Below are 23,727 nucleotides of genomic sequence, written 5' to 3'. Positions count from 1 at the left end.
CTTCCTGCTTTCATTTTCAACCAGTTTATCACATGATTAGGTAGGAGAGGCAAAAAGTTGAAAACAATTTGAGCAGTTGTTCCATCTTTTTTTTAATGATAATTGCATAAAGACCAAAACATCCACCATCAACCAGAACCATCTACTGAACTGTTTAATATCGATCGATCGATCTACCTATCTATCTATCTATCTATCTATCTATCTATCTATCTATCTATCTATCTATCTATCTATCTATCTATCTATCTATCTATCTATCTATCTATCTATCTATCTATCCCTGTCCTATCAATACATGTAAATAACTGGTGTAAAATGTAGTTTGTCGTCTTTTCATGGTCATCAGATATGACCCATTTGGGCGTTCAGAGGCTCAGTAGTTACCATGGAAACATCGTCATCTTCTACAGCATTGATTCACCAGTAAAATCCATGGAGTTTAATAAATAACAGTGGATGGAGACACTTCAGTTAATGATATATTTTACTGAAAAAGTAACTTTTTCTGCAGTTTCCCCTGTTTTTTTATATAATAACCTTTAACTTTTCATCTGAGTTTTTATGAATATTTACATGAAGAGTAAATGAAATCTAGGAAAATACTTTAATTTCACTCAAAAATGCAAAATACAGAGGATAATATTATAGTAAACGGTAATAAATCACTTAAGAAAGGTTAAATTTAGGGCCATGTATTGGCAAGAATCTGGTGATACGATACAAATCACAATACTAGAATCACAATATGATATATCACAATCCTGTTAAAAAGGCAGTTTTTTTTATTGGTTTTGTTTCTTTTTTAAATGATTATTTCCTTGAAGAATTGAATTACAGCAGAAATCTGCACAAATACTAAACACATTTGTATTTGATCCCAACAGGATCTAATGTTCTATCACCAAATGTTCAAACTGTGTTCAAACTGAAATTCTGTTTTACAGACATTCCAGTTTCAGATCCTGTTCAAATGTTCAGATTCTATTAGTTCACAACTAACATCAGAACAGGATTTGTGTTCTGTCCCAACAAAGGAACTAACATTTTTGAATAAAACAGCGTTAAATAATAACAAATAAAATATATATTAAAAAAAAAAACTAAAAAGAACCTCCACAATACCTGCATTTGAATACGTACCTAAAAATATCCATACAGTACTTTTTAATATCAATACAGTATTGCGAAATGAAATATTGTGATATATTGCAGAACTGATATTTTCTTACAGCCCTAGTTAAATATAGAGAAAAAATCATATGGGAAGTACCACAGCAGTAACTCTGGGTCTTTATGGGTTAAATCTCACTCTTTAATATTTAAACTGCAGGTTTACCTGAGCCAGGGGGCAGCAGCCAAACTTCGTCAAAGCCCTCAGACATGAAAACTCCGGCGGACATCGTGACTGGTCAGGACAGACGTTATCATCGTCCTCTCCCATGTAGGTCTTGATCATCCTGAAGGACTGAGGGACATGGAGGGAGGAGGGAGGGAAGAGGGAGGGAGGGAAGAGGGAGGACATTAGATGGTGGCACTTTTAATCCGCAGTTCAGATTTTTTGCTCAAATTGAATTATTTTTGAACTGTTTAAAAAAAAATGGGGTTAATGTCAGATTCCATGTGTGTAGATGTGTATGGGTCATTCTGTTCATTTATTCTTATGTGGAATGTTCTTGAATGTTCTTCATATTACTATTACTTTAGTGTGTACTTTGTATTCTACTGTTGTACAAACTCATATTACTATTACTTTATTGTGTATGTTGTATTCGACTGTTGTAAATGTTCTAAATCAAGCTCAGTTGAACTTCATAGTATTTCTTCAGAGAACACATAGTGACACAAAACTCACATGAATTCAGATTTTTTTTCAAGCTAATTTCAGATGTTTTTCCAGTTTAGAACCACATATGGAAGTGTTCCAGTTAAAAAACAGATCTGAGTCACATATGAGTGAAAAGACCACAACACTTAGTATTTCACACGGTAGAAAAAAAAAAAAAAAAAAAAACGTATTATTTTGGCAGCAGGGGTGCCGAAAAAAATACTGTTAAATAACAGAAAATAACCATCTCATAAAAATACGGTAATTTTCCATCATTAAAATACGGTTTTTTGTCCTAACTTTACATGAGATGTTGCATATTTTTTGAATTTTTAATGTTTAATAAAGAATATTTACATGTATTAAAACAATCCAATTCCCTATAAATATATATATAAATAATTTTCAGCGAGACTCAGTTGTCCAATCCACCGATAAAAACGGTATTTGGACAGTTTATCAGTGCTTATACATGTTATACATTCACAAAAATACATTTATTCCACATTTTTGCTGTGAAACCTCCTGTAATTACACAAGATATTTGTCAATTAACAAACAAGTCTGGTTCAACTGACAGAACTAATACTTCTGTTACTGTTAATGGTGAGTAATTTTATCTCGTTTTATTCTTTTTTTTTTTTTTTTTTTTTTTACAGTATTAAACTTTAAATTAATAGTTTAATTTCATAAATAGAAAAGAAATATTTGTGAAATTATGATACATTTGCAAATGTATTTTAACTGTGTTTTTCTGTGAAAAAAAAGTCTTTAAAAAAAATGGAAATTTTTTGGTTATTCACAGTTACAGTTTTTTCCTGTTATTTTCCATTTGACATGTAAAATCACAGTCTGTTTGTGTCATTTCATTGATATTTTCCTGTATCTTAAAAATACAGAAAAAATCTGTCAAATAAATGTTAAAAATTCTGTTAAATTACAGATTTTTTTTACAGTGCACTCCACTTGTGTGTCTTACTTTGGAGAGTCTGGGTTGGTGTGTGGCCGTTCTTTGGGCCCAGGGCGTGGACACTGTGCTGTTCACACAGCTGGACTTGGACTCATCACAGATCGTCCCAGCAGGACAGCAGTGCACATGATCCTCACAGCATTCAGCCTTCAGACACAGCAGTAGTACAGACTTTGACTACCAAAGCGGTTATCAGACAGGCTACGGGAACACTTTTATCAGACTCATAAAATAGTAAAACATCACCGTGAATGGATAGAACTACTGTGCATGCTTTTAATTCTTTACACTTCCAGGTTATCTCATGTGCATAGTTAAATGTGAGCAGACAAAGACGTGAAGTGTTCAAATACTTCTTTGAGGTTTTATCTGAACGGACAGCAGGTTACGTGTCCACACAGAAAATGAAGCAATTTGTTTAGAAACTCAGAGATTAAATATGTTAAATCTTACATACTTTGATGAGATGAATTAGAAAACACATAACCAAAGTGCTGCTTTGCTGATGTTTCTGATGTATATAATGAACTGTTATTACACTCATATATTGGTTTATGTACATTTATAAATCTTTCACTGGAAAGAACCTGAAAAGTGAAGGTATTTGAATGCAGTGTTTTGAAGTTCATCTGGTTGTGCTGAGTAAAACACATTCTCTAATTAATCATCCGAATTTTACATTCTGACCCAAGAATGTATCTTGGAAAGTACAGCCAACCAGCATTTTTCACTTATCTGGGTTTGGTTTAGTTTAGTTTTGTTTTTTTTCAGTGCCTCAAACTTGGTTCACCAATTTTATTCTAGAGGTATTTTACTTTTAGACCAGTGGAAATGAATATATTTATTTATTATTTGCTAGAAAAAAGGGATTCAACAGTCCTTTAAAATATCTGCACAGAAGATGGGGTTATTTTTCCAAAGATACATCAAGTTTAACCCTTTCATGCATAGTGGTCACCACAGCGGACAGCTGTTCAAAGGTGTTCTCTTATATATTTATTGTTTTTGTTGTTTTAGTTCCGTATCAGCTGACACAGTGGACGCTTATGCACCATCCCATAATAATACACTGACATTCAGACTAGTACTGTAACTTTGCTGTTCCAGATAAACCTGATCTGCACGAACATGTTTGAGTGGAAAAAAAAATTGCTAATTGTTATTAGACCGTTATGAACTGTTTTTTGTTTTTGTTTTTTTGCATGCTATCTCCATGCAGGTGTGTTAAAATGTGAGAAAACATCAGATGAGCAGCATTAAACATGTTTTTATTTCATAGTTTTCAGGCAGTATTTCAGTAAATACATGTTTCTTTGCTTCTAAAATGAAATGTGTTGTGTCCAACCGAGTGGATATTTTTGTAACTCCATGAAAAATAGGTTGATAAAAATGTTTCATGCTTTTTTTCATGCCTAAAGAGGAATAAAAACACTCAGGAAAAAACAAATCTTCATTAATGTTCTCAGAATTTATACAAGAAAGGGTTAAGGATACTCAAATCTACAGTTTGCTTTCACAATCCAAATGTGGCATTTTTTCTATCAGACACATCACACTACAATATTTTGTTTTGGTAGTTTTATATCAGTATTAGTATCAAATTCATAAACCACAAAACATAATTTAATGTTCTTTGAGAAAGATATTTAGCTGCAAGACAGAATAACATTTTGCATGTTCTGTTCATCATGTAAAGCTCCAGTTAGAACTGTCTTACACTGTGAAATGCTATCTTTGTAAAACATTCCAGCCACGTCTACCTGCTCAAATGGGCAGCATTCGTAGCCATTGGCTGGGCTATTGCAGCAGGTTTGTCCCTCTTTACACGTCCCTCCATCTGGACACTCATCAGCGGTAACCAGGACCAGAAGAGCCAAACAGATCACAACCCACTTCTGCATCTGCAAACACAAACACAGAGACGAACAGTACAGAAAGCTTTTATATAAAGAAAGTGAAAAGTGGAAGTGTAATGGAGTCTAATGGAATCTAATGGAGGCACCAGTATCAACACCTACCCTCTAAAAGCCTAGGAGCACTGCATGGTCAATAGTTCCACAAGTTCGTAGTATTTTTACCTTAAATATGACTGTGCGTAAACTCATTTTCCTAGAGTCTATTTGCCTTTTATTTCCTGATCACTAATAGTTCCCTATCACTGTGTTCCCTTTTTTTTATTTTGCATTTATAAACTGGAGATGGTTTCAGTTTCAGTTTAGGTTTTTCAAGGTGGAAACCTCATTTTGTCTGAAATCTCAGCTCAGAATCAACAGTCATCGTTTTACAATGAGTATCATGTTGTCAAAGGATCTGAATTGTGTTAATTTGGACCACCCGTAGGAGCTTAAATAAGTGTGGAAAACAGAGCCAAGCTTCCTCATTGTTCTCCCACAGGCAACAACAGTGTCTTTGTTCAACATGTAAACAGTAACACGTTAAAATAAAAAGTAACTCTTACCTTAGTGAAGACTGGAGAGCTGCTGTGAGCGGTCAGGTGGTTAACGCAACTGAGAAATGTGTCACTGGAGACAAATCCCATACAGTAACTGTGCATTGTGTTGAACACGCCTCTGAGAGAGAGGGAGGGAGGGAGGGAGGAAGAGAGAGAGAGAGAGAGAGAGAGAGAGAGAGAGAGAGAGCGGGGCTTTCCTGGTTAAATAATTAGATAGTTACAGATAGTTTATATGATCGATGAAGATGATGAAGATAGTTTAGTTAAATAATTAAAACATTATTATTTATGAGATCTTTATTTCTTGATGCAAAACTGAAAAACAGGGAAAATTCACTGACCCTAAAGGTAACCCTTTTCTCATGCCAAAGAGTCTTTAAAACACATTTGTGAAAGTTTTATTTTATTTTGCAAAAAAAAAAAAAAGCTCTATACTAACATTTGTGTTAAATAAGTGTAAATTTTTTGCCTCTGTTAGACAGTCTAGTCCAGATATGACTATAGAATGTTATTATTATTATCATTAGTAGTAGTGGTAGTAGTAGTTGTATTAGAATAATGTTAAATATGGAAGTAAATCTGTCTCATCAGATTTTGAATGATAAAAGCCACTGAATTTTTAGCACTGAATATTTTTGCACTGAAATTAAATATCTGAATTTTTCGGCATCACATGACTAACCTAACTTAACTTGATTGGCTGCCTGTCAGTTCGACTTGAGATCAAATCATTGCTTATCCTTGGTGTCCCGGACGTGTAAACGGAATTTTTTGCATGTGATTTTTTTGCATGTGATTTTTTTGCATCTGAATTTTTGCGACTGAAGTTTTTTGCTTCTGAATTTTTTTATTCTAAATTTATGAACAAAGTAAAATTAAGAGACAAAAAAAATCAGATTCTTAATTTCAGTGCAAAAAAAAATTCAGATTCTTAATTTCAGTGCAAAAAAATTCAGATTCTTAATTTCAGTGCAAAAAAATTTAGATTCTTAATTTCAGTGCTAAAAAAAAAAATTAGATTCATAATTTCAGTGCAAAAAAAAAAATTCAGATACCTAATTTCAGTCCAAAAAAATTCAGATTCATAATTTCAGTGCAAAAAAAACTTTAGATTCTTAATTTCAGTGCTAAAAAAATTTCAGATTCATAATTTCAGTGCAAAAAAAATTTCAGATACCTAATTTCAGTGCAAAAAAATTCAGATACTTAATAGATACTTAATTTCAGTGCAAAAAAAATCAGATGCTTAATTTCAGTGCAAAAAAATTCAGATACTTAATTTCAGTGCAAAAAAAAAAAAAAAATCAGATACTTAATTTCAGTGCAAAAAAAATCAGATACTTAATTTCAGTGCAAAAAAATTCAGATACTTAATTTCAGTGCAAAAAAAAAAAAAAATCAGATACTTAATTTCAGTGCAAAACAAAAATTCAGATACTTAATTTCAGTGCAAAAAAAAATTAGATACTTAATTTCAGTACAAAATAAAATTCAGATACTTAATTTCAGCGCAAAATAAAATTCATATACTTAATTTCAGGGCAAAAAAAAATTCAGATACTTAATTTCAGTGCGTAAAAAAAATCCAGATAATTTCAGTGCAAAAAAAAAAAATCAGATTCTTAATTTCAGCGCAAAAAAAAAATCAGATACTTAATTTCAGGGCAAAAAAAAATTCAGATACTTCATTTCAGTGCAAAAAAATCAGATACTTAAATTCAGTGGTAGAAATTCAATAGCTTCTACAATTCAAACTGTGATGTCACAGGTTTCCTTGTATTTCAGTGCCGTCTTCACTTGTTTACCTGCGCAGCCGCAGTGCACTACTCATCTCTGTCCATTAGGGGGCAGCCGAACGAAACAGCGACTAAGAAAAGGGGCGGGGCCATGAAGGTCGTCGGCTCAGCGCTGATCTCCACGTCATGCGCACAGGCAGCTTCCGGTGACTCGACCCGTGCACATGTTTGTCAGATCTGCTCTCAGTTCAGCGCGAGCACATCTCAGGGTCCAGTCCGAACTTGTTTACGGTCTTGGACCATGGACAGGCCGGACGTGCTGCGGTGTTCCAGATGGGCTTAAAGGCAGTCATCAAATATCGCATCGCGGCGGTATTTGGACTAAAATGAGTGCCTATATTTCACAAACGGAGCTAAAGTTCAAGTAGAGGTGAGTGATGCTTGCTAGCCAAAATAGAACGCTGCATTAAAGGCTAATTAGCTACTGAGCTAAACTGCAGTATAGTGTAACAGTTACAGTTACATCAGAGATTCTTGTCTAATTCTGTTTTGGACTTTGAATGGCCTCTGTGTTCACCTGTGCCTGTTAAAAAGGAAACTAAACAAATATGTAGAAAACACTAAAAGTACAATGTGTCCCCTTGTAAACTCCTGCAGCGTTAATCTTATTACATTTGGACATGTTTTCTGTTAGCTAACTGTCATCTGTCCGCCTGTTTTCTGCTTTATGTTTTACGACAGTACCACCCTGTTGTGTACATTTAGACATATGTTTGTGACATTTATGCGGTAGGAAATAACAGTCGTCTTTCAAAGCTTATTGGCTTTGCCTATAAGTGGCACATTGATGTGTAATTCACCCTAGAAATAGCACAGGCCAAACAAATAAACAGACAACAGCAGGGGAACAGGTCTGAGCTGGCTGTTCACTCATTTAATTTACTTTAAACAATAATAGTTTATGAAAAGTTGAGACTTTTTCTTTTTTTTTTTTTTCATTTTATTTATTTATTTAGACAGGGACAATGCACAATATACATTAACCTTAAAAAGGACAGATGTAGTGTGCCAGGTTTTAGCACTAGTGCTCATTTCCATCTGTAGTCCCTGTGCAGGCTGATGTTATTAAAAAACAGACATTAGTTAAAACTAAAACAGTAAAAAAAAAAAAAAAAAAAGCATATTTATAACTCCATCTGTTTATCATTAAAAAACAGACATTAATAAAAACTAAAACATTAAAGAACAATAAAAAATGCATATTTATAACACAATCTATGTAAAATATTCCTCCCCATTCATTCACTCTTGTTCATCCCACTGCAGTCTGTCACACACACTCTAAACATGTTGACATCACATTACATTATGTCTGCAGGTTTGGTTTGACAGTAGCTGTTTTTTCACCGTGTGAGAGAATGTGTGATAGTTTGGAATTGTTCATAGTTCTGTTGGTAATGTCTTCCGCTGTCACATGGCCACACATGAGAATGCTGAATGTGTAAATGCTGTTTTGTGTCTTGGAATCCTGCGCTTGCACGTGTTGTTGATGGAGTAATTCGAGATGTTTTTCCAGAACTCAAAGAAATAAACCTTTTCAAGGGAGGAGCAGCAGAATTATGGATCACCTTAAACAACAGACACACATTTGTGTACATGATTACATTTTCAAGGCTTAAGATCTTATATTTGGACAAAATTGAGCAGTGATGGAATGCTCGCCTTTTCTTGTCATGGATCTTGAGAGAATACTTATACAATGATTCTAGGCCTTAGGGCAGGTTTACAAGTCTGCGACCAACTGGTCATCCAGTAAAGAAAATATGGAACTATTTCAGTTCTTAGTTACCAGGTTACAAGCATGTACTTGTATCCTGTTAAAAATGTGAGGTAATGTTCACCTTCTCTAGGAAATGGAATGTTTATTTATCTGCATATATAAGCTCCCACTCTGTTAAGAGTGCGTCTCTCTCCTGCATGGTCAGACTCATGCACATCATAGATAAGGTATCATAACCCCATGAATACAACACCGCCTATTCTACCCAGCTGATATCTATAACAGACGCCTTGTGACATTTTTACTGTAAACAGGAGTGCTCTATCTGTGGTGCAACTTTTTCTTGATGACAGCAGTATACCCTCTTTCCAGCACTGTTAGATAACGTTTTCTAATGTTTAATTAGTGAGTGAAAAGTTGTCACACACCCAGTATTGTGACATAACCTGGACACTGACCCAGCCAAAGATTTGGTGTAAGGTTGCAGATCCACTGGGATACAAACACTCCTACTTTTACGTAAGACACAAAGATACCAGGCTAGAGGAAACTAGGCTTGACTTTATTGTTAGGCTCCAAACACGCACCTAGGACATGAGCTTTACAATACTTGCAGTGCATTTTGCGTGATATGTTGTTTTTTTGGCTGAGCAGGTAGACGGGATGGGGGAGCGAGTCGTCAGCAGCCCCGTGGCTGCAATTTCTCCAGTGCAGCAAATGCTGGCCTCTGGCACTGGAGCCCTCCTCACATCTATACTTGGTGAGATTACACAAATTAAATATTAGAGACAGAAATTTCTTATATAAAAATATGTTTATTTATAGCAGTGTTTTTCAACCCTGGGGTCAGGACCCCATGTGGGGTTGCCTGGAATTCAAATGGGGTTGCCTGAAATTTCTAGTAATTGATGAAAAAATGTAATAAATAATAAAAAAAAAAATTACTAAAAAAATATATGGTGAGTTGATAGAGATGATCACAATATATAGAAGACATGACAAACTGTGAAGCTGAAACTGCAGCACTGTGGTTCTGTTTCTCTGTCAAATGTTCATTGTGGTCAGTTTCAGATGCTGCAGCTCTTTCATAATTCATAGTTTCAGTTCTTGTTTGTTCAGTATTAATTGTCCTCCTTGTAAATCACAGCTGGACTGACTGGACAGATCCTGACCAAGGAAAATAACATTCTCCCTTTGTGCAGTAATCTACACCTGGATTTACTGCCTCTGTCCACAATAATATACATTATATAGACTAAATGTGTCTAAAATTAACGTTTATTTGCAACATGGTAAAGCAAACTATTACATGATCAAAAACAAATTAATTTTAGCAAAAAAAAAAAGAAAAGTCTCTGTTTTGAATGTCTAGGGTCGCCAGAAATTTGCGATGTTAAAATGGGTTCACGAGCCAAAAAAGGTTGGGAACCACTGCTTTATAGTGTTTTATCATCTGTGCAAATTTTCTGGGGCTTCTTACTGCCATAGTTATTTTACTGGATTGATTTGTTTACAGTCACGCCACTAGATGTTGTGAAGATCAGGCTTCAGGCTCAGCAGACCCCGTTCCATCAAGGTGAGAGAAACAGTGTGTTTTCTGTGGTGTTTTTAAAGGTTCCTGTGCATGCTTAGCTACTACAACTCTGAATTTGCTAAGCATAAAGTTCTTGGATGTTAATATTTTAAAAGCTGCTTACGACTGCTTTTCTAACCTCACTCCACCAGTCTTTTGCAGCTTTTTATGCTTGTGTCTTTACACATTGTTTGTCTGTCTTCTCCTTACTTTGTCTCTCAGCTTTAGCTGCTGAATCTGCTCCATGGGGTGGTGTCCTCCGCCCTTCCAGATGTAAGTCTCATAACCATTATTGATGCAGTTTGAAAACACACAGCTTTGCCCATGTGCCCATGTATTCAGTTAACAAAATGTTTCTGTTTGCAAATAACTTCACGTGTATGGTGCCAACTTGAGTCTGCATGTTTTTTTTTTTTCACTGCTTATACCTTAGTTTTAGTTACTCCTAAAAAGTCAAAGATATGGTTTGGGTTCAGTACACTGAAAATGTTGAAGAGCTGTACGTTCTCAGTCATAATTCAGATAGTTTTCACAATGAGAGTGTTTCTGCTCAGTCAGTACCTTGAACTGGTTTACTGTCCTGCCATGTGTTCCCAGTGTGGAGTTGGATGTTACTTTTTTTAGAGTTTCCTTGAAAGTTGCGTCAATAGGAATACACTAAACCAGGACAAAATAAACAAACAGAGTGATCATGGACAAGGACAGCCCTGATGTTATCTCATGATGGCTCTGTGGTCATTGACTTTTAATCACTTTCACTCTTGTCTTTCAAGTGTAATTCTGCCACTAATAATGTGAGAATATGATTCATCAGAGGGTTGTGTTATATTACTCTTGTAATTCCTGGATTCTTTTCTAAGGCATGTATCTGTTACTGTTTACTTATGTTTTTACATCTGCTGATGATAAGTGTGTTTGTGTCTCTAAGGGAAGTGTTTCTTGTATTGTAATGGCCTGATGGATCACATCTACGTGTGTCAGAATGGAAGCAGCTGCACCAGCTGGTACAAAACACCAACACAGTTCAGCGGGACTCTAGTGAGTACAGTTTGAGTGACTGCAAATGGTACCTGCTTCAAATACTGAAATATGTGAAGGTTTGTTTGGTTTTTGTTTGTGCCAGGATGCTTTTGTGAAAATCACTCGCCATGAAGGTCTCAGATCTCTGTGGAGTGGGCTACCACCAACACTGTGAGTGTCAAAAGTCTCAAAATACTAAAAATAACAGTAAACATGCAGTATACATCAAACCAAAATACAGTTTAGAGTTAAGACTGGTTTATGTTCGCCGCACAAGCGTGACATGTGGAAAATAGACACGGGGAGTCGGCACGAGAGTACGCGTGGTGCTTTTATACTCTGGGCGGCTCCACACGGCGTCTATTCCCAAACTGCAGGGGGCAGTGTGCCACAAACGCACGCCTATCACAGTAAAAAACTAGAGAAGAAGAAAATTCATCAGTTCGTTTTCTAAACGTACCTCCTCCGGAGGGAAATGTGTCTGTTTCCCTGTGTTTAATAAAATTCCAGATCCAGCTCAACTCTCTCATTCATCCGTGGGACGTTTGGCCCCTCCCCCCTGGGTCTCCACTTCTCCCTTTGGCGGTCTTTTTTGCCCTCACATATCTGTCCCGATTGTTTTTCCAGTTTTTCTTTGCCCATTCCTCCTCTTTGCCGACTGTCGCTGCAATTTCCCTCCATGAATTGTTCTCCACTCGGCTGTGGCGGTGGTCCCAGTGTGATGAATCCTACCAGTGCCTGTACTTCTGTACTTCTACCACCAGGAGCTCCTGAATGTCGGCCATGTTGTCCGCGCGTCTCTTACAAATTTTCTGAGTTGCGCGACGCGGAAAGTTTCCCCTTGAGATGAGCCGCGCGAAGGGGCGGGGCTGTGAAAATGACGTCAATTGACCGCATGAAGCCGCGCGGAGCTGGCTGACGCGGTAAGCATAAACCAGCCTTTAGGAGGAGTTAGGAACTTGGAAAAATTGTACTTCCTTCTGTTCAAAAACCCTAGAAATATCTTTTGTCCTGGGCTTGACTTAAAGACAGTTACCAATATTATGTGAAATGACAAAAATTTAAAGGCTGAAGTAAATATGTGTTTTTTGTAATAGAAATAAGGATGATTAAATCAGAATGTGATACATATTGTTTCCATCATAAAAGCAATTGAAGCAAAATTTTGTCCAGTTTGTAATGGACCTGAAAACTACTTAAACACCTCATATAGAATATTTAAGCTATGTTAAAGATTTGCATCCCTTGAAAAATACAGTAATTTGGTGATTTTTTTTTTTTAATTGAAAACATGTAAGTTCAGTGTCTATAGCAGTGTTTCTAACCAGTGTGCTGCAGCACATTTGTATGCCGTTAGAAATCATCAGGTGTGTTGTGGAAAATTATCCAATTTCACTTGATTGGTTCTGTAAGCAAGCAGCGTGATATATATACATACGACTGCACGCACCAATGATCCACTTTACAACAACAGTCTCCTGTTAACATTTGCAAAATCAAAATAAAAGTGAAAATAAACCGGCCCTGATGTGGTGCGTTTTGTTGATGAAGCCCCCCTCCCTAATGTTGTGCAGATTAACGAGTTACCCGTGAACCCCGGGTATCAGATTGGGGTGGGGAGATATGCCTCCCATATTATTATACAAAGGACCTCCATCTGGGGGTTTATCTGAGGGGTCACTGATGCACCCCTCTCAGCTTTCTTGATCGAAACACCTCGACAACCCCCCCCCCCCCCCCCCCCTTCCTTCCCGAAAAAAGAGAGACTCAGAGCTGTTGAGGAAGATTCATGTGTCTTTCCTCAATTCCTCCAAGAATATCAGCTTTGTGTTCAGCTAAACAGGCCCAGGTTTCACACTGAATAAGTAAACTGAGACTAGATTTGCATTATATTTCAATAAATATGCTTTTTGTGACATTTTTGTTTAGTGGTGTGCCTTGTGATTTTTCTAAAGTAAAATATGTGCTGTGGCTCAAAAAGGTTGAGAAACACTGGTCTATAGGATATGGGAAGATCACAGTATAAGTGGCAACATTATTGCATAGTAACTTTACATTTCGTAAACTGAACAAAAATGGAAGAAAAAAAAATAGAATACAAAATTGTGGCTTGAGCTAAAGATTGAGTGCCAAACACTTTCAGTCATGGAATGCAGACATTGATTTTTGTTACAGTGTATTGTTTATAATACATTTGAATGAAATAAGCTGAATAAAGTACATCTGAATTAACCAGGGTTATGGCGGTACCCGCTACTGTCATCTACTTCACCTGCTACGACCAGCTAAGAGACTTCCTCAGATACGGGCTGGGCTTCCAGGGCAGCCACATCCCCCTTGTCGCAGGAGGTCTTTCTAGATGTAAGTGCAAGAAATTCAAAGCTAAAAAGTAGGGCTGGGCAAGTTAACGCCTTATTACCGTGTTAACGCATTCATTAAATAATGCTGACAATTTTTTAAATCTCCCGTTAATGTTGTTTTATTCTAACTCCTATTCTTCTGCTTGTGTGCGTGTAGCGATTAGCTCAGCAGATCAACAACAGGTTTACCAAGAAAAGCCGGACGCCCAAAACTTCTGTCCAAATCTTTTACTGTAGACTCACCGTAAGACTGCAACATACAAAAAAAAATACGTCTGAGTTCTGTTCACTGCCTTAGTACATTTACATGGCCTTTACATTTAAATGAATGGGGAAAAGATTGCTAGCTCGATGCTAACTTGAATGGGAAAATCCATAGACATGCTAACGATTAGCATTTACAGATTAATTTAAGATTTACAACGTCTTTTTATCCAGTAACAAAGGTTCACATCAGAGATATTTGATACTATTCATTCTGACAACAGCCGAACATAAAATACTCACAGACAAACGTTTTTGGGGCCATACAAACAGAGTGAAAGAAACGTGTCTGTTAGTTCCTTCTTATGTCCGAACTGACTACGGCAGGGGTGCCCAACCCTGGTCCTCGAGGGCTACTATCCTGTATGTTTTAGATGTATCCCTCTCCCAGCACACCTGACGGTCATTATCAGGCTTCTGCAGAGCCTGATGATAGGCCTATCATTTGAATCAGGTGGGTTGGAAGAGGGATACATCTAAAACATGCAGGATAGTAGCCCTCGAGGACAGGAGTTGGGCACCCCTGGACTACGGGAACACTGCAAGGACAAAACATGCGTTAGTGCAACTTATTCCCACCACTAGAGGGCCCCCTTTGTTTACTTTGAACAACTGAACATCACATATTATTGGGCTTATTAGTATTAGTACTGATTAGTGGGACTAAGACTCCTGTCAATCACTCACAACCGGAAATAAACATGTGTGGACATAAATATGTGTGACACTAGCGGTCTGTTCCATGGACATTTTCATTTTAAATGTCTTCAGATGGTGGGGGTGAGAAGGACACAGGTGTTTGGAAGCACTGACATGTGCAATTATTTTTATCACTGGAGTACTTCCAATCTGAAATATCACGTAAAGGCAATACCAGCAACCCACCCCCCATAACTATGCAATTAATCGTGATTAATCGCAGAAATCCATGTGATTAAAAATTTTAATCGCTGCCCAGCACTACTAAAAAGACGTCATGAGAAAGTGTCTTCCGTTTCCTTGACTACTAATGCGTGTGCATGTGCTGCAGTGGGAGCGGTGACGGTCATCAGTCCTCTGGAGCTGGTCAGGACTAAGATGCAGTCACGTCGGCTGACATACAGCGAGCTGCAAGTGTGTATCCGCTCGGCTGTAGCTCAGGACGGTGTGTTGTCGCTGTGGAGGGGATGGGGACCCACCGTCCTCAGAGATGTTCCATTCTCAGGTGAAAACAGCCCCACAGAAAAGAAATATAGGCAAAAACAAGCATTACCAGAGTTTGTTAAAATGAAAGTGGACTAAAATCTGAAAGAACAAATTCACATTATCTGTATTGTTGCCTGTGAAATTTTTTTTCAGACACATTCTTGTTTTTATTCCTATTTCTATACATCAGTTATTGCCTTTGACGATTACATAATGCATCCCAGTAGTACTTTATTAATCAAAAATACATCACATTATCACAATCATTTCATGAACAGGTAAAGACATTTTATTCCAACTTTACAGTAAACAGTGTATGTGTCTGAAAGTGACAGTAAATTACAGAATAAAAGATACAGTCAGTTTGACTTAAGCCTAGCTTTAGCGGACTAAAAACTGTAGTGTTGAGAGTGTGAAAGTTAAGGTGATTGTCCAGAGAAACTCATCAAACAACTCTAGTAGGGTTTTTCATTTCTTTGCTGTTTTTTTTTTTTATTTTCATTGTTTTTGACATGTACTGTTTGACTTTGCTGAAACTCACGTTTATTCTTCTAAAAATGACTGTTTGTGTGTGTGCCATCACAACTTTACAGTGTAGAGGGTGACTGATACCTGAATGGCATTTCCTTTGAAGCTAAATCCATGTTTTTAGCATTTATACACTGTCTTATTTTGTCAACAAAAATACATTACTAAAATACTGATTTTTTTTTTTGTTAATTGTAAGACATTGCAAAGTTGTGTAAAGTAAGTTATCCAGTCTTTATAACATATACATTCCTGTTTGTGTGAATTTCAGCTCTGTACTGGTTTAACTATGAACTGGTTAAAGACCACCTCTGTCAACGGTATCGAATGCCTCAGGCCAATTTCTCCATGAGCTTTACTGCAGGAGCCATCTCTGGAGCTGTGAGTACTCAGCTTCAGTGTAAACTAAAAACTAAAGTGCTAAAACTGTATACCATATATAAAGGGACAAAGACATTCAAAATTTCTATATTACAACAAGTAAATGTTTTTGACGCATTTTGAAATTTGTTGAGCAAGAAAGGTCTCCGGGGGGATACTTTTGAGTAGCAACTCGGGCATTTTTCATGATTTTTGATGATGTAAGCAAAACCAAGATTAATCAAATGAATTCAATATATAGCCCATCTCTACAGTAAACACATGTTCTCTGCTGCAGAAAAAAAATGCTTCTGGCCTTCAAAGGAGAAATAATTAAATGAAATTAAAGGTTTATTGCAACAAACAACTTATTTCTTATTCTATTTAGTATTTATTAAAACCCTGTAAATGTATCAGAGGCCGTTTGTGATGCAGTATCAGTAACACATATCTGATAACAGGCTGTTCGTCACAGTGAGACTTTTAAGGAAAGAGGGGAGTGACCCACATTCACAGTGCTCACGCTGTAAATGTGGGTCAGATGTTTCTTGAGCAATAATAAAACACCTTCCCCGCTGATATGCCTAGTGCCTCGTCGTCCTTTATACCCTGATAACATCTCACCACCGCTTTATAAATCCCTGTTTATTATCCACGAATTGACTGATATATGTTGTGTCCCATTGTGTCTAGATTGCTGCCATCCTGACGCTGCCTTTCGACGTAGTGAAGACACATAGACAGATCCAGCTCGGAGAGATGGATACTCTGGGAGGTCTGTTTCTGTTCATGCACGACGGTTCAGGCAGTTCTGTGAAATTTATGTAATCATTTACACTGTGCCGTATTATAAAGTGTGTCTTGTTCTCATTCCTCTTAGTTCCTTTGAAGAGAACCACATCCACGTGGCACATAATGAAGGAAATACAGGCCAAGCTGGGCTACAGGGGACTATTTGCAGGTAAATTGTCATTCTTTTAAAAGGAGTGATATTTTGCTCTTTTTAAATGGAATTATGCATTTCAAAACATTTCCCTGTCGTCTCCATAAACTGTAAATGCTCTGCTTGGGTCTGAATTCTTCATTAATTCAACTCCACGGGTCCATCTTCAGCCCTATTTCTGAGTAATGACATGAGAAAGGTGGTTTTGAGCACTGGCCCTTTAAATGCAAATTAGCCACTTCACGCCCCACCCCCTCCAGGTTGTTAGCTGTGCTGCTCTGTCCTGTTCAGCCACTTGTGTTCGTTAATACAACCAACAACTGAACACTTTAGGTAATCAGCTCGAAGCTTTGACATATTTTCAGTTTTTACTACAACCGCTGCTGCTGATTAACAGTTATGTCGTACTCGCAGAAATGTTCGTCAAAAGTCTTAACCTTATATGAGCAAATGTTGTGATGCAACCAGATCACAGGTGTCAAACATGCGTCCCGGGGGCCAAAACTGGCCTGCCAAAGTTTGCAATCCGGCCCGCGGGATGAATTTGCAAAGTACAAGTTAGGGCATCAAACTCAAAAATAATATCATAATAACCTACAAATAATGACACCATCAATTTTTCCTTTGATTTAGTGCAAAAAACATTAAATTATGAAAATATTTACATTAAGAAACTATGCTTTAACAATAAAATGTGAATAACCTGAACAAATATGAACAACCTGAAATGTCTAAAGAAAATTAAGTGCAATTTGAACAATATTCTGCCTGTTACTAAATGTTTTGTGCCTTTGTAGATCTGGTCTATAATGCATATGTATAAATGATAAATCAAGGCATAATATTGATTAAATTGTACTTTGATTTTTCAGGTTATTCACATCCTTTTTGTTTGGATAGTTTGTAAATGTAAATATTGGCATAACTGAATGTCATTTTTTGCACTAAAACAATTTGCAGTTGTCATTATTTATTGCCTGCTATGCTATTATTTTACTGGTCCGACCCACTGCAGATTAAGTTGGGCTGAATGTGGCCCCCGGAAGAAAATGAGTTTGACACCCCTGAACTAGATCGTAAATCATAGCTATAAATAAACTATAAATCGTAACAAATTACGCAGGGATTGAAACAGGTTGTAGAAATCCACTCCTTTTTTGCCGGAATGAATATAAACATTGCTTTGCTGCAACACCCGAAGGGTTCAAAATCAAACTTTTTGAACTATTAGGGTCCAAATGCACAAATAAAAGAACCAAAGACTAATAAAAGTGGGTTTAGCAAAAATATGACCCCTTTAAAAAAAAAAACAATAGCAGCAGCTACAGTAGTGGCAGGCCTGTATTTTACAGCTAGACCCTCAGTGTAGTTCTACATGACTTAACCCACCTTTCAATATCAATACTGTACTATACTTTATTCTATTTTTATTTAACCTTTATTTAACCAGGAAAAAACTTGTTCAGATCAAGTGTCCTGGCCAAGACAGCTGCAGCAGCACGCTAAAAATGTACATAAAAAACATGATAAAACTCAGTTCTAAAACCATACATGAAATACTAAACTAAAAACATGCATGTTTAAAACCATCAATAATTTAAAAGGTACTAAAAGTTTATGGCAGTGTTCCTTAAAAGCATCTCAAGCAGAACCTGATTCAATCCATCGATATTATGCAAAAAAAAACAATACAACAGGGTGTTGCTTCCGGAATCTGACAGTTGAGCAGGTTTTTCACTACAGCCACAACTGCACCATGTACATCATCTCAAACACAACCATCAATATTTACTGAATTAAATGACAAAAACATACAAATATTCATAAAATACATCATACTCACCAAAGCTACAGCTTATTTTTTAGTCTGTCTGTGACCAAATCCATTCCTTCAGCTCTTTAATCTAAACCAGTATCTTTTATTTAGTTTATGCAAGTTGCTACAGATATGGTTTGTTAACTGAGCATGCCCTGACTAGTTTGCTCTTTAACCGTCCAATCAAATGATGTAAAAATGTTCATGTTATTGTTCGCCTGCTAGATCGCTTCTGTGAGGCCATGGTGAAATCTGAGTAGTTACAGAAACAGGCTCATTGCCATTTATTTGAAGCTCCAAAGGCTGCACTGTTGAATCTGAAGGCTACGAGGCAGATTTCTTTTACCCGGCAACAGATGATGCTGGAATATGATTGGACAAACACTCCAACGTATATGTACACCACTGGGAGCAGTAAAACCAAGAGAAAAGATATCAACTAAAGACAATACAATACTTTTTTTTAAACTTAGTTTTTATTAGATTATCATTTTTAATCAGTATGATGCAATGTATACATTTAAATACAGTTCAATTAGTTTCTTTTCCTTTTTCTCAGCTGCGTGTGTGTTCCTACAAACCTCCATATGCAACAAAGGATGGAAATTAAAGAAACAATAACAATCACAGCGAACAAATCATGTCCACTTCAAAAATAAGACTATAGGTATAAATCCTCATCAGACGCAGGATGATAACACCTTGATAAACAACATGGGGTTTTGCATCACCTAGGGATGGAACCATATGAAAATTTCATGTCATGGTTACTGTGACCAAAATTATCACAGTTATCATTGTTATCGCGGTATTGTTGAAATTGTGCTGAAAATGTTCAAAAAGTACTAATACACACACAGAAATAATTTACCCAAGTTGTATTTTTAAAAAAAAACAAAAAAAAAACAAATAAAATAATTGTCACAATGTCCCTTCTGTGTCAGAAACATTCAAATATTAACCCTTAGTGGTCTGAGTCTATTTTGTCCGTTTTTCAGTCCTTTTGATTTGGCCTTTATATACTATATAAACAAATGTTTACTATACCCATGTTTGGAATATTTTTTTTTCAGCACAACTTCATCTATCTCATCTGTCTATTATTTTTTTTCACTTAAACCTACTATAAAAATATATAAGGACAAAAAACACACAAAAAAATATAAAATCCAATTTGAAAAATGTATATAATTTATTGCATAAATAACACACAGATGCTTAACGAACCTTTTCAAAGACTTTAAAAGTGAATATTGGTTCCAAATATTAGGTACAGAAAATTAAAATTGTAATAAATTAAAACTGTACTCAAATATTTGACATAAAAGCAGGTCTTTACATAGACGTTTTCTCTGGAAAAGTGCGATAATCAAACACAGTTATCATGATAATTAAAATTTAGACGGTGATACTAACCGTTGGCAGTTTTATCGCCGTTTATCGTCATACCGGTAATCGTTACATCCCTAGCATCACCAATAAATATTATTGCAGCAACAAAGATAACATAGGTTCTCATCTTTTAGTGAAGGTGGGTTTTCTGAAGCTTTAGTAAGAACATGATCTGCTCCATTTTGTAAATATCCCACAGTTTTTGAATCCATGTATTATATGAGGGAGGGTCTGCTTTCATCCATCTGGTGGTTATAGACTGTAAAGCAGCAGTGAATAATATATTCAAGACAGATTTATCTGCCCTTCTATCCAGACCTTCGGGTATTACTATTTAATACATTTTTCTGGAACAAGTAGAAAAGTTTAGGGTCCACTCGTAGGTCAGTGATTCTGACAGCCCACCGCTGACTGATTTCAAACTGATCCGACTGAATTCATTCTGATTACTGATTCCAACTTGTTTGAAAGGACAATAAATAAAATGGTCAGGAAATATCTGTGTTTACATTCAGCAAAGCATTTAATGAGAAGAGAACTTTTTAACATGATCATCTGGTGGAAATGGAACAAACATTTTTAAGTTTGCTCACTGTTAAGTCTGTAAAAGGGAAAACGAACCAGGTCAGAACCACTTTTTAGCTTAACGGCCGACAGGTCGTAAGCTATTGTCGTCATGTGGCGTCTGTCGTTCGTTACTAAACTTTCAATCGTCTTCTTCTCCGACACTACAATTCTGATTGACTTCAAACTTGGTATACAGCTTCTGTATGATGATGTCAACAAAAGTTAGTGAAATAATTTGGATCTGGATCTGATTCTGGATTTGGTGCCACTTTGAAAAATGTCCCCATTATCAGAGATAGGAAGTGGATGGATGCAATAACTCAGTAAATCTAAATGATCTCCAGTGTAAATGTCTCCAGTCCAGCCCTGATGGGGAGATGACCCAAACATAATGTCCACATGCTGATCAGGATCTTCTTCTGGATCTGGAACTGACGCAAAATTTCACATGGGCTCTTATGGGGAAAACATTTCAGTCGTCTTTTTCTCCGAAACTCCAGTTCTGATTGACTTCAAACTTGGTATACAGCTTCTGTATGATGATGTCAACACAAGGGATTGAAATTATTTGGATCTGGATCTGATTCTGGATTTGGTGCAACTTTGAAAAATGTTCCCATTATAACAGATAGGAAGTGGATTGATTCAATAAATCAGTATCAATGATATGAAGTTGGAATTTGAATTTTTTACAGATCTGATTGGAATATGACCAAAACATGGACTATTTCTGTAATAGAATAAATACACAGAACTGGGGGAGAATAAATGGCATCTGGATACATTTGCCAAAGCTTTGAATGTGGCCGGTAGGATACAGGGCCATTGGTCCAATTCTTCTATGGTGTCTTGTAATGCATGGTAGTTATTTGGAGTCTTTTGATTCCTTAAATCCTTAAATCTTATAACAAGAATGTTGCATCATCCACAGACCAGTTTTGTTTAGCTTCCTCTGTTTCTGTCCCTCCTTTAAAACTCATCAGATTACATAACTCCAACAACAGAGAATTAAATGGATTCATACCACCCCTCTGAACTTCATCTGATCTGACCGGTCTGCCCCAACCAGTGTTGTTTCATGAGACATTTTTAGTCTCACTGGGATGTTATTCCAATTAGGAGTGGAATATTAGGATCCATGTAAACGCAGCCACTGTTCACTGTCCAAAAAGCAGAAGCTGAAGTGTGTTTCTTTGTCTCCAGGTTTCTTGCCCAGGGTGATCAAAGTGGCTCCGGCCTGTGCCGTTATGATCAGCACCTACGAATTTGGAAAGGCCTTTTTCCAGAAGATGAACCTCGATCAAAAGCGACTGGCGTCCTGAAGCCTGTGATGTCAGTTGTTGGTGTTATAGAAGAGGATCACGTGCAGCAGCAAATTTGGAAAATACACAAGTCTCATCAAACAGAAGACTGATAGTAATGGGATCACCTGGATTAGCTTTTGTATGAGCACGAAACACAAGGATTCACCCACATTTCAGGGATGCCTCTCTCACCAAGGCTGCTCAAATGTGGACAAACTGTGACCAAACTAAGGACGCATTTAGATCCTTGAGCACAAACGCCCTTTGAATGAACAGCTGTGATACTGAGGAATACTTAGGACCATGAACTTCAAGTGTTATTCCAGCAAACATCTTAGTCGCATCTTATAAAAACATTGAAGAATGTTTAATATGTGCATGGGAATGTAACTATACCAAATGATATGGACTTCTTTAAAAGTCAAGACAGCTACACAGAGTCCACAGGTTCTAATTACAGTGTTCCTTCAGGAAGACACCGACCGCTCACCTTCTTGTAATGTGTGTCGTCCACAGTAATGTTCTGAATATGTGATTAATAAGAGGCAGAACTGTCAAACTATGCAGGACAGCAATATATGGGGGAAAAATTTTAATACTAAAACCTCAAGACTCCTAAAAGTTGCAAGTGAATTAGCACTATAGCATGACAAATGTTCTCATTCCTTATTTTGTATTGACTGATAAACAGATGCGAGAGAACAAGCTTGTTAACCCTGCATTACAGCAATACCCTGGATTCCAATGGCAGCAAAGCACAGCATTTTTGACATGCATCTGCTAAGTAGATGACTGAGAATCTGTTTGGTTTTTGTTTTTTTATGCTGGATAGACCTGAACATTTTTTAGCACTTTACATTTTCAAGATAAGTTCTATCAAGAGTAGTCATAAGTAAGCAGGGTTTTAATGCTTGTTGTATTTTATTTCTTATTGGAAGAAAGCCATAAAATACAACACACGAGGACTCTGCTCATCACATTAACGGCATGTTTGAAACAAGCCTCCGTGGGAATACTTTTTTTCATTATTATTGCATGAGGTCAGCGTTTTATGGTATGTTCAAATGAAAAATCGTTTGACCAGCATTTCCAGACAGAGACGCTCTGGTTATTTGTAAAGGTCCGTCAGAGATTCTGTCTCTGTAATAGACAGGAAATCCAAACCTGCTGCAACACTGGAATCTTAAAATGAAATATGACTGCCTTAGCCTGTAATGGAGAAATATGTTTTCATTGTGTGTGCGTATGTGTGTTTTTTTAATAAAGTGTTAAAACAGCTTGATGTTTATATTTTGTGATTTATCTCCAAAGATAGAATTGGCAGTGATTTCTTCAAAGAATTAGTTAGATAATAATGACAAAAATAACATGGGCAATAGAAATATAGTTCATAGATGAAACAATTAGTCAGAAGCCATTATGAATGAGCCAAACACGGTGTAGTTGTTGACTTTTTAATTAAATACCAAAAAATAATAAAATACCATAGCACAAAAATACCAAACTTGAGAGTTAGAGCTTAACAATGCCAGGATTTCTTACTTTTACATCAGGGCTGTCAAACTCATGTTAGTTCAGTTCCACATTCAGCTTAATTTGATCTGAAGTGGGCCGAACCAGTAAAATAATAACATAATAATATAAAAATA

The 23,727-nt window shown here is 36.6% G+C and overlaps 2 protein-coding genes across 3 annotated transcripts in view; one reads left to right on the top strand and one right to left on the bottom strand.

Moving 5' to 3' along the window:
• Nucleotides 1-5,372, bottom strand: part of grna (granulin a) — a 27,203-nt gene extending 21,831 nt beyond the window's left edge. Inside the window, exons 1-4 of the mRNA XM_030141801.1 lie at nucleotides 5,257-5,372; nucleotides 4,559-4,699; nucleotides 2,808-2,945; nucleotides 1,340-1,468 (exon numbers count right to left, since the gene is read on the bottom strand). Of these exons, the coding sequence (XP_029997661.1) occupies nucleotides 1,340-1,468; nucleotides 2,808-2,945; nucleotides 4,559-4,699; nucleotides 5,257-5,352 (504 nt within the window). The 5' untranslated portion in view covers nucleotides 5,353-5,372. The remainder of the gene's footprint in view (nucleotides 1-1,339; nucleotides 1,469-2,807; nucleotides 2,946-4,558; nucleotides 4,700-5,256) is intronic.
• Nucleotides 5,373-7,253: 1,881 nt separating this feature from the next.
• On the top strand, nucleotides 7,254-23,360 carry slc25a39 (solute carrier family 25 member 39). 2 transcript variants are annotated; one of them, XM_030140580.1, is made up of 12 exons: nucleotides 7,254-7,416; nucleotides 9,421-9,526; nucleotides 10,283-10,342; nucleotides 10,562-10,612; nucleotides 11,268-11,377; nucleotides 11,463-11,530; nucleotides 13,596-13,720; nucleotides 15,014-15,187; nucleotides 15,968-16,077; nucleotides 16,750-16,831; nucleotides 16,937-17,017; nucleotides 21,978-23,360. In XM_030140580.1, exons 2-12 carry the CDS (start codon nucleotides 9,430-9,432, stop codon nucleotides 22,094-22,096), a joined length of 1,077 nt encoding a protein of 358 aa, XP_029996440.1. In that variant the 5' UTR covers nucleotides 7,254-7,416; nucleotides 9,421-9,429; the 3' UTR covers nucleotides 22,097-23,360. The 2 variants fall into 2 exon arrangements, with proteins under 2 accessions (XP_029996440.1, XP_029996441.1); XM_030140581.1 differs by lacking the exon at nucleotides 10,562-10,612.
• The last annotated feature ends 367 nt before the right edge of the window (nucleotides 23,361-23,727 follow it).

Source organism: Sphaeramia orbicularis, chromosome 8, assembly GCF_902148855.1.
Source record: "Sphaeramia orbicularis chromosome 8, fSphaOr1.1, whole genome shotgun sequence".
NCBI lineage: Eukaryota > Metazoa > Chordata > Actinopteri > Kurtiformes > Apogonidae > Sphaeramia > Sphaeramia orbicularis.
The sequence above is the reverse complement of the archived record's forward strand: the minus strand, read 5'-3'. Positions and strand labels throughout refer to the sequence as shown.

Coding starts and splice junctions, on each gene's coding strand:
- slc25a39 (XM_030140580.1), top strand. CDS start 9,430: ATGGGGGAGCGAGTCGTCAGCAGCCCCGTGGCTGCAATTTCTCCAGTG. Junction 11,531..13,595: donor AGTGGGCTACCACCAACACT/GTGAGTGTCAAA, acceptor TGAATTAACCAG/GGTTATGGCGGTACCCGCTA. Junction 15,188..15,967: donor CAGAGATGTTCCATTCTCAG/GTGAAAACAGCC, acceptor TGTGAATTTCAG/CTCTGTACTGGTTTAACTAT.